Genomic DNA, 14,319 nt, shown 5'->3' on the forward strand with positions numbered 1-14,319 from the left:
GTTAATCACAGACTCAGAGCCGTGGCCATGGTTAATCACAGACTCAGCGCCGTGGCTATGGTTAATCACAGACTCAGAGCCGTGGATATGGTTAATCACAGACTCAGAGGCGTGGCTATGGTTAATCACAGACTCAGAGCCGTGGCCATGGTTAATCACAGACTCAGAGCCGTGGCTATGGTTAATCACAGACTCAGAGCCGTGGCCATGGTTAATCATAGACTCAGAGCCGTGGCCATGGTTAATCACAGACTCAGAGCCGTGGCCATTGTTAATCACAGACTCAGAGCTGTTGCTATGGTTAATCACAGACTCAGAGCCGTTGCTATGGTTAATCACAGACTCCGAGCCGTGGCCATTGTTAATCACAGACTCAGAGCCGTGGCCATTGTTAATCACAGACTCAGAGCTGTGGCCATTGTTAATCACAGACTCAGAGCCGTGGCCATTGTTAATCACAGACTCAGAGCCGTTGCTATGGTTAATCACAGACTCAGAGCCATGGCCATTGTTAATCACAGACTCAGAGCCAATGCTATGGTTAATCACAGACTCAGAGCCGTGGCCATTGTTAATCACAGACTCAGAGCTGTTGCTATGGTTAATCACAGACTCAGAACCATTGCTATGGTTAATCACAGTCTCAGAGCCATGGCCATGGTTAATCACAGACTCAGAGCCATGGCCATTGTTAATCACAGACTCAGAGCTGTTGCTATGGTTAATCACAGACTCAGAACCGTTGCTATGGTTAATCACAGTCTCGGAGCCGTGGCCATGGTTAATCACAGACTCAGAGCCGTGGCCATTGTTAATCACAGACTCAGAGCCATTACTATAGTTAATCACAGACTCAGAGCCGTGGCCATTGTTAATCACAGACTCAAAGCCATTGCTATGGTTAATCACAGACTCAGAGCCGTGGCCATGGTTAATCACAGACTCAGAGCTGTGGCCATGGTTAATCACAGACTCAGAGCCGTTGCTATGGTTAATCACAGACTCAGAGCCGTGGCCATGGTTCATCACAGACTCAGAGCCGTTGCTATGGTTAATCACAGACTCAGAGCCGTTGCTATGGTTAATCACAGACTCAGAGCCATTGCTATCGTTAATCACAGACTCAGAGCCATTGCTATGGTTAATCACAGACTCAGAGCCATTGCAATGGTTAATCACAGACTCAGAGCCATTGCTATGGTTAATCACAGACTCAGAGCCATTGCTATGGTTAATCACAGACTCAGAGCCATTGCTATGGTTAATCACAGACTCAGAGCCATTGCTGTGGTTAATCACAGACTCAGAGCTGTTGCTATGGTTATTCACAGACTCAGAGCCATTGCTATGGTTAATCACAGACTCAAAGCCATTGCTATGGTTATTCACAGACTCAGAGCCATTGCTATGGTTAATCACAGACTCAGAGCCATTGCTATCGTTAATCACAGACTCAGAGCCATTGTTATGGTTAATCACAGACTCAGAGACGTGGCCATGGTTAATCACAGACTCAGAGCCGTTGCTATGGTTAATCACAGACTCAGAGCCGTGGCCATGGTTAATCACAGACTCAGAGCTGTGGCCATGGTTAATCACAGACTCAGAGCCGTTGCTATGGTTAATCACAGACTCAGAGCCGTGGCCATGGTTCATCACAGACTCAGAGCCGTTGCTATGGTTAATCACAGACTCAGAGCCGTTGCTATGGTTAATCACAGACTCAGAGCCATTGCTATGGTTAATCACAGATTCAGAGCCGTGGCCATGGTTAATCACAGACTCAGAGCCATTGCTATGGTTAATCACAGACTCAGAGCCATTGCTATCGTTAATCACAGACTCAGAGCCATTGCTATGGTTAATCACAGACTCAGAGCCATTGCAATGGTTAATCACAGACTCAGAGCCATTGCTATGGTTAATCACAGACTCAGAGCCATTGCTATGGTTAATCACAGACTCAGAGCCATTGCTATGGTTAATCACAGACTCAGAGCCATTGCTGTGGTTAATCACAGACTCAGAGCTGTTGCTATGGTTAATCACAGACTCAGAGCCATTGCTATGGTTAATCACAGACTCAGAGCCATTGCTATGGTTAATCACAGACTCAGAGCCATTGCTGTGGTTAATCACAGACTCAGAGCTGTTGCTATGGTTAATCACAGACTCAGAGCTGTTGCTATGGTTAATCACAGACTCAGAGCCATTGCTATGGTTAATCACAGACTCAGAGCCATTGCTATCGTTAATCACAGACTCAGAGCCATTGTTATGGTTAATCACAGACTCAGAGACGTGGCCATGGTTAATCACAGACTCAGAGCCGTTGCTATGGTTAATCACAGACTCAGAGCCGTGCCATGGTTAATCACAGACTCAGAGCTGTGGCCATGGTTAATCACAGACTCAGAGCCGTTGCTATGGTTAATCACAGACTCAGAGCCGTGGCCATAGTTCATCACAGACTCAGAGCCGTTGCTATGGTTAATCACAGACTCAGAGCCATTGCTATGGTTAATCACAGACTCAGAGCCATTGCTGTGGTTAATCACAGACTCAGAGCTGTTGCTATGGTTAATCACAGACTCAGAGCCATTGCTATGGTTAATCACAGACTCAGAGCCATTGCTATGGTTAATCACAGACTCAGAGCCATTGCTGTGGTTAATCACAGACTCAGAGCTGTTGCTATGGTTAATCACAGACTCAGAGCCATTGCTATGGTTAATCACAGACTCAGAGCCATTGCTATCGTTAATCACAGACTCAGAGCCATTGTTATGGTTAATCACAGACTCAGAGACGTGGCCATGGTTAATCACAGACTCAGAGCCGTTGCTATGGTTAATCACAGACTCAGAGCCGTGCCATGGTTAATCACAGACTCAGAGCTGTGGCCATGGTTAATCACAGACTCAGAGCCGTTGCTATGGTTAATCACAGACTCAGAGCCGTGGCCATAGTTCATCACAGACTCAGAGCCGTTGCTATGGTTAATCACAGACTCAGAGCCGTTGCTATGGTTAATCACAGACTCAGAGCCATTGCTATGGTTAATCACAGACTCAGAGCCATTGCTATGGTTAATCACAGACTCAGAGCCATTGCTATGGTTAATCACAGACTCAGAGCCATTGCTATGGTTAATCACAGACTCAGAGCCATTGCTATGGTTAATCACAGACTCAGAGCCATTGCTATGGTTAATCACAGACTCAGAGCCATTGCTATGGTTAATCACAGACTCAGAGCCATTGCTGTGGTTAATCACAGGCTCAGAGCTGTTGCTATGGTTATTCACAGACTCAGAGCCATTGCTATGGTTAATCACAGACTCAGAGCCATTGCTATCGTTAATCACAGACTCAGAGCCATTGTTATGGTTAATCACAGACTCAGAGACGTGGCCATGGTTAATCACAGACTCAGAGCCATTGCTATGGTTAATCACAGACTCAGAGCCATTGCTATGGTTAATCACAGACTCAGAGCCATTGCTATGGTTAATCACAGACTCAGAGCCATTGCTATGGTTAATTACAGACTCAGAGCCATTGCTATGGTTAATCACAGACTCAGAGCCATTGCTATGGTTAATCACAGACTCAGAGCCATTGCTATGGTTAATCACAGACTCAGAGCCATTGCTATGGTTAATCACAGACTCAGAGCTATTGCTATCGTTAATCACAGACTCAGAGCCATTGCTATGGTTAATCACAGACTCAGAGCCATTGCTATGGTTAATCACAGACTCAGAGCCATTGCTATCGTTAATCACAGACTCAGAGCCATTGCTATGGTTAATCACAGACTCAGAGCCATTGCTATGGTTAATCACAGACTCAGAGCCATTGCTATGGTTAATCACAGACTCAGAGCCGCCATGAGCAGAGTGCATGCAGAGCTAGTAGCACACTGAGAGGAGCAGCTAATGGACTAACTAGTTATTTCTGATTTCGGGACGGGCTTTCAATTTGGCAGGACTGGGTAGGATAGGGCCTGAATATCGTGGGCATGGGTAGGGCTCAGATTTCTAATTCATGCCGGTGCAGGGCTGTAGTATAGATATAGATATGGAGCAGTGATTTAGAAGTTGATTTAATAAGCTCACTACCTTAGAGAGAGAGAGAGAGACAGAGAGAGAGAGAGAGACAGACAGACAGAGAGAGAGAGAGCGCGATAGAGAGAGATAGACAGGTGAAGGAGAGAAAAAGAGGAGGGGAGTGTGTGAGCACAGGCCACTGGTGTTTCCTCTGTGTGTGTGTGTGTGTGTGTGTGTGTGTGTGTGTGTGTGTGTGTGTGTGTGTGTGTGTGTGTGTGTGTGTGTGTGTGTGTGTGTGTGTGTGTGTGTGTGTGTGTGTGTGTGTGCGTGCGTGCGTGCGTAAAGAGAGAGAGATAAAGAGAGAGATCGATAAAGAGAGAGAGAGAGGAGAGATCGATAAAGAGAGAGAGAGAGAGAGAGAGAGAGAAAGAGAGAGAGAGAGAGAGAGAGAGAGAGAGAGAGAGAGAGAGAGGAGAGAGATAAAGAGAGAGCTAGATAAAGAGAGAGAGAGAGTGGAGTGGTGGACTCCAGTCACCCAAGTCATAGACTGGTCTCTCTGCTGCCGCATGACAAGCGGTACCAGAGCGCCAAGTCTAGGTCCAAAAGGCTCCTTAACAGCTTCTACCCCCAGGCCATAAAACTGCTGAACAATTCATCAAATGGCTACCCAGACCCGTCTTTTACACTGCTGCTACTCTCTGTTTATTATCTATGCATAGTCATTTTACCCCTACCTACATGTACGTATTACCTCAATGACCTGGACTAACCTGTACTCCCGCACATTGACTCGGTACCTCCTGTATATAGCCTCGTTATTGTTATTTTATTGTGTTACTTTTTTACCTTTAGTTTATTTAGTAAAACATTTTTAATCTCTTATTTTTTTAACTGCATTGTTGGTTAAGGGCTCGTAAGTAAGCATTTCACTGTATGGTCTACACCTGTTGTATTCGGCACATGTGACAAATACAATCGGATTTGATTAGATTTCACTTTAATATTTATTTCTCTTTTTTCATATTGAAGAAATGGGATGTGAATTTCTTTAACTGTCTTGTCAACTATTGTATTGAGTTAATACAGTGATATTTACATTCATATTGTCTTTGTCTCTCTCTGGACAGGATTTTGATGACTTCATCTTTGCGTTCTTTGCGGTGGAGATGGTCATCAAGATGGTGGCGCTGGGCATCTTCGGCAAGAAGTGTTATCTAGGAGACACCTGGAACAGACTCGACTTCTTCATCGTGCTGGCCGGGTGAGTCGCACTCTCACACTCACACAGGGATGGAGGGAGTCCGTAGCCAGAACATGCTGTGAATCACGACAACGACAGAGAGAGAGAGCCTACATACAGTCTGTCTGGATAACATGGGGCTTAGTGTGTGTGTGGGTTTGCATCCCTTTGTTTCACATTGTTGCAGTGTCTGCAAAAACGCCAACCCTGTCTCCCTCACAAGAACCCACAGCCAAACTCAGACAATAGTAACCAAGGTAACGGGTTGTCGGGTATACACCTCCTGGCAACGGTTGCTAGTTCCGTTTAGGAGTGTACTGAGATAGTGTCTGTTTCTGAAAAGGAAAGTAATTATAATCACTGCCAAAGAGCATTTCTCAGCACACTGTGTATCTGTGTATCTGTGTGTTTGTGTGTGTGTGTGTATGTGTGCGTGTATGTTAGCAGGCTTGATAATGAAGTGCACACAACAGCTTGATTTCACTCAGTGTTTGATTGATCAGAGTAAGTCAATCTTGTGCCATTCAGTGATTTAATGTTCATTTTACCAAGCTTCTCTTTTAGTATTTTCTTTGGCATCACAGTCTGTGAAGCCCATTGATGTGTCAACTTCATATTATAAATGGTATAGGGGATGTAAAGTGAAGGTTTAATGGTTAAGAAGGGTGAGGAGGGGGTGAGGGCTGAGGAGGTGAGTGGGAAGATGATTTGGGGTGAAGGGGTTGATTAGGAGACGAAATAGTGTGAAAAGCAAGACGAGGATGTTAGAAAAGAGAAGGATAATACTTCTCTAGTTTAGTGCAGGGTGACAGGGGGCACTGGAGTGAGGCCAGCTCTCTCCACCTCTCTCCAGCCATCTCCAGCTCTCTCCATCTCTCTCCATCTCTCTCCACCTCTCTCCACCTCTCTCCAGCCATCTCCACCTCTCTCCATCTCTCTCCATCTCTCTCCACCTCTCTCCAGCCATCTCCACCTCTCTCCATCTCTCTCCAGCCATCTCCATCTCTCTCCATCTCTCTCCAGCCATCTCCACCTCTCTCCAGCCATCTCCACCTCTCTCCAGCCATCTCCCTCTCTCTCCACCTCTCTCCAGCCATCTCCACCTCTCTCCATCTCTATCCATCTCTCTCCAGCCATCTCCATCTCTCTCCATCTCTCTCCATCTCTCTCCATCTCTCTCCAGCCATCGCCACCTCTCTCCAGCCATCTCCACCTCTCTCCATCTCTTCACCCCTCTCCACCTCTCTCCAACCATCTCCACCTCTCTCCACCTCTCTCCAGCCATCTCCACCTCTCTCCAGCTCTCTCCACCTCTCTCCACCTCTCTCCAACCATCTCCACCTCTCTCCAGCCATCTCCACCTTTCTCCATCTCTCTCCATCTCTATCCAGCTCTCTCCATCACTCTCCACCTCTCTCCACCTATTTCCACCTCTCTCCTCCTCTCTTCAACTCTCTCCTCCTCTCTCCACCTCTCTCCATCGCTTTCCTCCCTCTTCCTCTCTTTTCCCTCCTCCTCAGATGAGTTTTGTAGGATCCCAAGTCAATAGTGTAGTGATTCTCAGGTAGTCTCAGACAGAGAGACTCTTCCACACATCAATCTGTCACCACAGTGGGAGTAGAGTCTTTCCTCTGCTAGGGGGAGATAATACTGATAGATACTGAGGAGAGAAAGGTAGAGATGGAAGGAGGAAGGAGGGTGGGAGGGAGAAAGAGAGCAGGAGGGGGCAGAGAGGCAATTTAGAAGGCAAACAATGTGTCCACAATATCAACATTACATACAGCCACTACACATACATTACAATATGTCATAGTCATATGGTCAAAGGTTGTAGAGGGTGAATGATAGACAGATACTATGGTAACACTCTACATACGTTTGTTAAAGGTTTCATTGAAAGAAAACAGATATCATTGACCTCCTACCATAAATACAATCCCTGAATGACAGAGAACTGCATAGAGAGGGAGAAAAACAGGAAACAGAGAGAGAGGCAAGAGAGAAGCAAACACAATCCTCATCACTACCCTCTCTCTCCTTTTCTCTCTCCTTTTCTCTCTCCTTTTCTCTCTCCTTTTCTCTCTCTTTCTCCCTCTTTCTCCCTCTTTCTCCCTCTTTCTCCCTCTTTCTCCCTCTCTCTCTCTCTCTCTCTCTCTCTCTCTCTCTCTCTCTCTCTCTCTCTCTCTCTCTCTCTCTCTCTCTCTCTCTCCCTCTTCCTTTCTCTCTCTCTCCCTTTCTCTCTCTCTCCCTCTTCCTTTCTCTCTCTCTCCCTTTCTCTCTCTCTCCCTTTCTCTCTCACACTCTTAGTTTTTTCTTCCTCCCTGCATTTTCTTCTCCTTCATTTATTGATCAAACTGATTCCACACCTGTTTGGTGACAAAGGAAAGGTTAGATGACATTTTGAACAACATTTAGAGTTGCATTTTAACATTATCTCAGGTAACATATGGTCCCACTCTACGGAGTGTAAAAACTACTCTGTTTATAATGTTACATTTTGAGTGTTAATGTAACACTCCATAGTGTAAAAAAATAAGCCTTACATTTGCCAGTGTTACTCAAATGTATCACTATGGGGTAATTAACACTCACTGTGTTATTTATATTCAACACTAGTGTTAACTCTAGAGTTAACTCCTATTAGTGTTATGCAAAAACTCTGTTACAGTAATTGATTTATGGTGTTGTTTTAACACTATATGGTTTAAAGCCATTTTGGGTATTTCCCATGGTGCATTTTCTTGTGTGAATTGTAGCGTTACCACCCATGACTGGATTTGTTAGTGACAGAGACATGGTTGTTGAACTCTTTCCTTCTAAGGTGGCTTTCACCAAATGAGTATCAAAGTATATGTAATTATTTAAAAAAAAATAGTTTATAATATGACATGTATTGTAAGGCCTAGACTTACCCTAACACAGGGGTGGTAGAAGCATTCTAGTTTACTGATTACAGGACACATCATGCTGGCTGGAAAAGTGACATGCAACAGATAACATGTGTATTCACCTGCAACCTGTATTCATAATGACTGTCAGGGTTAGGAACAGTGTGAGGAGACTAAACCATTTAAACTGGAACAACCATTCCAGGAAACGGGTGAAATAAATCTAACTGACAGATTGGATTTGTTTAGACAAATGTATGTTATGTATCTTTGTGTACCATAAGATGAATCAATTAATCAATCAATGTACATGCAAAAACACAGACATTAAAACAATTCTACCTGCATAGCAAGCTGGAAAATATAATAATACTCTCCACAGTGTAAAACAATAACTCTGGTTATTAATTTCCCTCCATTAACTGTGTGTTAATTTCCCTCCAACAGTATGAAATTAACTCCTGAATTAACATTGGCCAATTTGCTGAGCAGTCTATTTCTCTGAGTGAATTCTCTCTCTCTCTCTCTCTCTCTCTCTCTCTCTCTCTCTCTCTCTCTCTCTCTCTCTCTCTCTCTCTCTCTCTCTCTCTCTCTCTCTCTCTCTCTCTCTCTCTCTCTCTCTCTCTCTCTCTCTCTCTCTCTCTCTCTCTCTCTGCTATATTTGTTGTGCCTACTAGTGAGAGTGCTGTACCAATTTAAGTGATATGTGGCATTGGTTCTCTGGATATTAAATATATATATATAGGTTCCAGATCAGAGTGGCAACAAGTCTCAAACCTTTAAACATCCCAAACAGTCATTCTGATTCCCATGAAAAATATTATTTTGAGTGACTAAACTATCACCCATAATATTTTGGGGGTGATAGAACATGCAAAAAATTTAAGAAAATAACTTTTTCTCTCATGGTTAACTACTAGGAAGTTTGAAAAGACAGGCTGGAGTGGGTGGGGAGCTTATATTCATGAGCTTGCCTTGACTGACAGCTCTTTGAAACACCTCTATCAAGCAACTTGGATGCAGTGAGCAGGGTTGCAGTAAAATCATCTCAAGCTAATTTGTTGATACACAAAGCAACTCAAACAACATTGAAATTACATCAATGATATATACATTTGTATAATCCATCTCCCGTTTGTCTCTTGTGATGCAGCCCACAGCAGCACTGACGGATGTGTTGCAATGACAACTGCGTCAGAGTTTTTTTCCATGCTGGCTGAAGACCAAACTAGCCAATAATATCACCATAGACCACCATCGTTTGGTTTCCATGTGCTATATATTTTTCAATTGTGCTCTGACAACGGACAGCCTTGCTTTACTCCTCTTAAAAGCTCAATACTTACTGAGAGGTAACCATTATATCTGTTAGACTTTCAGGTTACTGTACATAACTTTAACCAATTGTATAAGAGATTAACCGAAATTAAAGTAATCCAGGCATGTATATAAAAATTATAGTCATACTTTATCAAGCGTCTTTTCAAAATCTGCAATGAAGACCAGGCCTGGTATCTTTGATGTTTCATAATGTTCAATTGTTTCAATTAATTGTCATATATTATTTTCAATATATTGTCTATGTAAAAAACCTGTGTGATCAGGGTGAACAATATCTGGTAAAACCTTTTTTATTCTATGTGCTATGCATTTCGCCAGGATTTTTGCATCACAACAGTGAAGTGTAAGAGGCCTCCAGTTTTTTTAAATGGACTGGATCTTTAAACTTACCACCTGGGTCCTGTTTTAGTAGTAATGAAATCAGTCCTTCTTGTTGAGTACCTGAAAGTCTACCATTTTTATAGGAGTAATTATAACATGCTACTAATGGATATTTGAGTACATCAACAACGGTCTGATATACCTCTACTGGTATACCATCAAGCCCTCGTGTTTTTCTAAACTGAACATTTTTAATTGCCTCAAAAATGTTATCTTCTGTAAGTTGGCCTTCACACAGGTCTTAATTTGTTGATTTTACATTAATATTGTTATTATTAGGAAAGAAATCCTTACTGTTAACATTTTTATCCTGGAAAAGCATACCCATAACATGAAGCAGCCACCACTGAAAATATGGACAGTACTCAGTAATGTGTTGTATTGGATTTGCCCCAAACATAACCCTTGTATTCAGGAAACTGTTTTTTTGCAGTATTACTTTAGTGCCTTGTTGCAAACAAGATTAATGTTTTGGAATTTGTTTTATTCTGTACATGCTGGCTTGTTTTCACTCTGTCAATTAGGTTAGTACCTTGGAGTAACTACAATGTTGTTGAGTAAATGCAACTTAGAGTGGCTTGTGAAAGTATTCACCCCCATTGGCATTTTTCCTATTTTGTTACCTTACAACCTGGAATTAAAATAGATTTTTTGGGGTTTTGTATCATTTGATTTACACAACATGCCTACCATTTTGAAGATGCAAAATATTTTTTATTGTGAAACAAACAAGAAATAAGATTTAAAAAACGGAAAACTTGAGCATGCATAACTATTCACCCCCCCCACAGTCAATACTTTGTAGAGCCACCTTTTGCAGCATTTACAGCTGCAAGTCTCTTGGGGTATGTCTCTATAAGCTTGGCACATCTAGCCACTGGGATTTTTGCCCATTCTTCTAGGCAAAACTGCTCCAGCTCCGTCAAGTTGGATGGGTTCCGCTGGTGTACAGCAATCTTTTAGTCATACCACATATTCTAAATTGGATTGAGGTCTGGGCTTTGACTAGACCATACCAAGACATTTAAATGTTTCCTGTTAAACCACTGGAGTGTTGCTTTAGCAGTATACTTAGGGTCATTGTCCTGCTGGAAGGTGAACCTCCGTCCCAGTCTCAAATCTCTGGAAGACTGAAACAGGTTTCCCTCAAGAATTTCCCTGTATTTATCGCCATCCATCATTCCTTCAAATCTGACCAGTTTCCCAGTCCCTGCCGATTAAAAACATCCCCACTGCATGATGCTGCCACAACCATGCTTTACTGTGGGGATGGTATTCTCGGGGTGATGAGAGGTGTTGGGTTTGCGATAGTGTTTTCCTTGATGGCCAAAAAGCTCAATTTTAGACTCATCTGACCAGAGTCCCTTCTTCCATGTGTTTGGGGAGTCTCCGACTTGCCTTTAGGTGAACACCAAACGTGTTGTGCTCATTTCTTTCTTTAAGCAATGGCTTTTTTCTGGCCTGTTAAGTACAGTTGTTAAGGACAAGAGAACCCGCTAAATGACCAAAATGTACATGGAAATGGAAAAATGGAAACTCGCAAAGAACACTAGGTAATATGTCGCTGCATGGGTAATGCCAGTAATATACTGTACATTAGATTACATTAACATTGTTAGTTGCGTAAAATGGATTACCGTAGCTGTGCTGTAAAATCAATTACAGTATCGTAATGGTCAATTGCTGTCATTAAGTTACTGTACATTTTACAGGAAACGTTTTGCAGTATAATGTGTGTGTCTGTGTGTGCAGTGCACTATGAACTGAAATTACTCTGAGAGAGAGAGAGAGAGAGAGAGAGAGAGAGAGAGAGAGAGAGAGAGAGAGAGAGAGAGAGAGAGAGAGAGAGAGAGAGAAACCCCATCACATCTCTCCTGATGCTGCAATATGCTGTGGGCTGCAGTCTTAACACACACTGCTATCTATCACACACACACACAGCACTATCTATCAGTCAGTCACAGTTCGTTCCGTGCTGGATAACTCCCACTGCAGCTAGCCTCTCTGTCTCTGGATAACTCCCACTGCAGCTAGCCTCTCTGTGAGGCCCCAGAGAATAGAATTACAACACTAACTGACAAATGTCATCAGAAAGAGACTAAGCTGAGTTGACTGATTCATATGATGACAGATGGGAGAGATAAGGAGAGAAGATGGTGGTTTTAGCAGTATGAAGAAATACTCCACATCTACTGATGCGGTTAATAATTATATTCTTTCATCCTTTAACGGATAAAATAGGATCTGATCCTACATCTGCAGTTAAAGGCCATTGATGGGTTTCCTATGGATGAAATTAAGCAAACAATAGTCTCTTTTATGTGTCTGTGTGTTTTTTGCCTGAACTTTATTGTACGATTATTGTGTTGTTTTGCAAACTTTGACGGGGCAAACAAATCCAACAGGCTAATGGCCATTATATCCGTGGTACAATACTAATTAAGTCATTATATATCTATTATAGTGCTATAAAACTAGGGAGGGTTTCATTTTCTATTGTAAGGCTACTGATGTTAGTCTGATGGACAGGGGGAAAAGTAAGGGAGGGTGAGAGAAAGAGAGAGAGAGAATTGTATGCGTTAGGGAGGAGAGTGAGAATGAATCTGAGGACAAGCTTTGGGCTCTAGCTAAATCTTTTTCAACTACCTCCTCCACCTCTCCCTTCCTCCCTCGCTCCTTGCAGATCCCTCCCTCCTCCTCTCCCTTCCTCCCTCGCTCCTTGCAGATCCCTCCCTCCACCTCTCCCTTCCTCCCTCGCTCCTTGCAGATCCCTCCTTCCACCTCTCCCTTCCTCCCTCGCTCCTTGCAGATCCCCCCCTCCTCCTCTCCCTTCCTCCCTCGCTCCTTGCAGATCCCTCCCTCCCTCCACCTCTCCCTTCCTCCCTCGCTCCTTGCAGATCCCTCCCTCCTCCTCTCCCTTCCTCCCTCGCTCCTTTCAGATCCCTCCCTCCACCTCTCCCTTCCTCCCTCGCTCCTTGTAGATCCCTCCCTCCTCCTCTCCCTTCCTCCCTCGCTCCTTGCAGATCCCTCCCACCTCCTCTCCCTTCCTCCCTCGCTCCTTGCAGATCCCTCCCTCCTCCTCTCCCTTCCTCCCTCGCTCTTCGCAGATCCCTCCAACTCAACCTCCCAAGCCTCCCTTCAATTACTCCTTTCTTCGCATACCCCTTACTTTCTCTCTCACTCCCTCCCACTCCTGCCGTACTTCATTGACCTGCCAGGTGGTGCAGAGAGAGAGAGAGAGAGAGAGAGAGAGAGAGAGAGAGAGAGAGAGAGAGAGAGAGAGAGAGAGAGAGAGAGAGAGAGAGAGAGAGAGAGAGAGAGAGAGAGAGAGAGAGAGAGAGAGAGAGAGAGAGAGATTTTTAATGGTTTATTTAACTTTTGTTTATTATCGATTTCACTTGCTTTGGCAATGTTAACATATATTTCCCATCCCATTAAAGCCCTTTGAATTGATTTGAGAGAGAGAGAGAGAGAGAGAGAGACTGCACACTTCCCGCAAAATGAGGTGGAAACTGAGCTGCACTTCCTAACCTCCTGCCAAATTTATGACCATATTAGAGACACATAATTCCCTCAGATTATACAGACCCACAAAGAATTCAAAAACAAATCCTATTTTGATAAACTCCTATATCTATTCGGTGAAATACCACAGTGTGAAATCACAGCACAACATGTGTGACCTGTTGCCACAAGAAAAGGGCAACCAGTGAAGAACAAACCCCATTGTAAATACAACCCATATTTATGTTGAATTACTTTCCTTTTTGTACTTTATCTATTTGCACATAATATGACCTGTGAAATGTCTTTATTCCTTTGGAACTTCTGTGACTGTAATATTTACTGTACATTTGTGTGGTTTATTTCACTTTTGTTTATTATCTAGTTAGCTTGCTTTGGCAATGTTAACATATGTTTCCCATGCCAATAAAGCCCTTAAATTGAATTGAAATTGAAATTGAATTGAGAGAGATATAAGAGAGAGAGAGACAGAGAGAAAGAGAAAGGGGGAGAGAGAGATATAGACAGAGAGAAAGAGACACAGAGAGAGACACAGAGAGAGAGAGGGAGAGAGAGAGAGAGGGAGAGGGAGACCGGGGAGTGGGAGACGAACAGTTACAGTGCCATAGGTAGGTTGCTGATATGATTACCTTCTCTGTGTCTTTGTTTGTATCCTTTTATCTTTGCATGCGCCTGGCTCTCTGAAAGTTCACTGGTAATCTGACATGTCAGCTAAGTATGGAAGATTGAAAATAAGAAACATGCTGTACTCTTCAAGAGACAAAGAAGGACAGACCCAGAGACAGTGTTGAGTTGGACGTCTCCAGTATCCCTCCCTCCCTCCCTCCCTCCCTCCCTCCCTCCCTCCCTCCCTCCCTCCCTCCCTCCCTCCCTCCCTCCCTCCCTCCCTCCCT

At 43.6% G+C, this 14,319-nt stretch overlaps 1 protein-coding gene across 1 annotated transcript in view; it reads left to right on the forward strand.

Moving 5' to 3' along the window:
- The window catches only part of LOC120045436 (voltage-dependent T-type calcium channel subunit alpha-1G-like), a 121,592-nt gene that overhangs the window by 21,355 nt on the left and 85,918 nt on the right, over nt 1-14,319 (forward strand). The window contains exon 2 of the mRNA XM_038990318.1: nt 5,179-5,312. Within this exon, the coding sequence (XP_038846246.1) occupies nt 5,179-5,312 (134 nt within the window). The remainder of the gene's footprint in view (nt 1-5,178; nt 5,313-14,319) is intronic.

This window comes from Salvelinus namaycush, chromosome 4, assembly GCF_016432855.1.
Source record: "Salvelinus namaycush isolate Seneca chromosome 4, SaNama_1.0, whole genome shotgun sequence".
Taxonomy (NCBI): domain Eukaryota; kingdom Metazoa; phylum Chordata; class Actinopteri; order Salmoniformes; family Salmonidae; genus Salvelinus; species Salvelinus namaycush.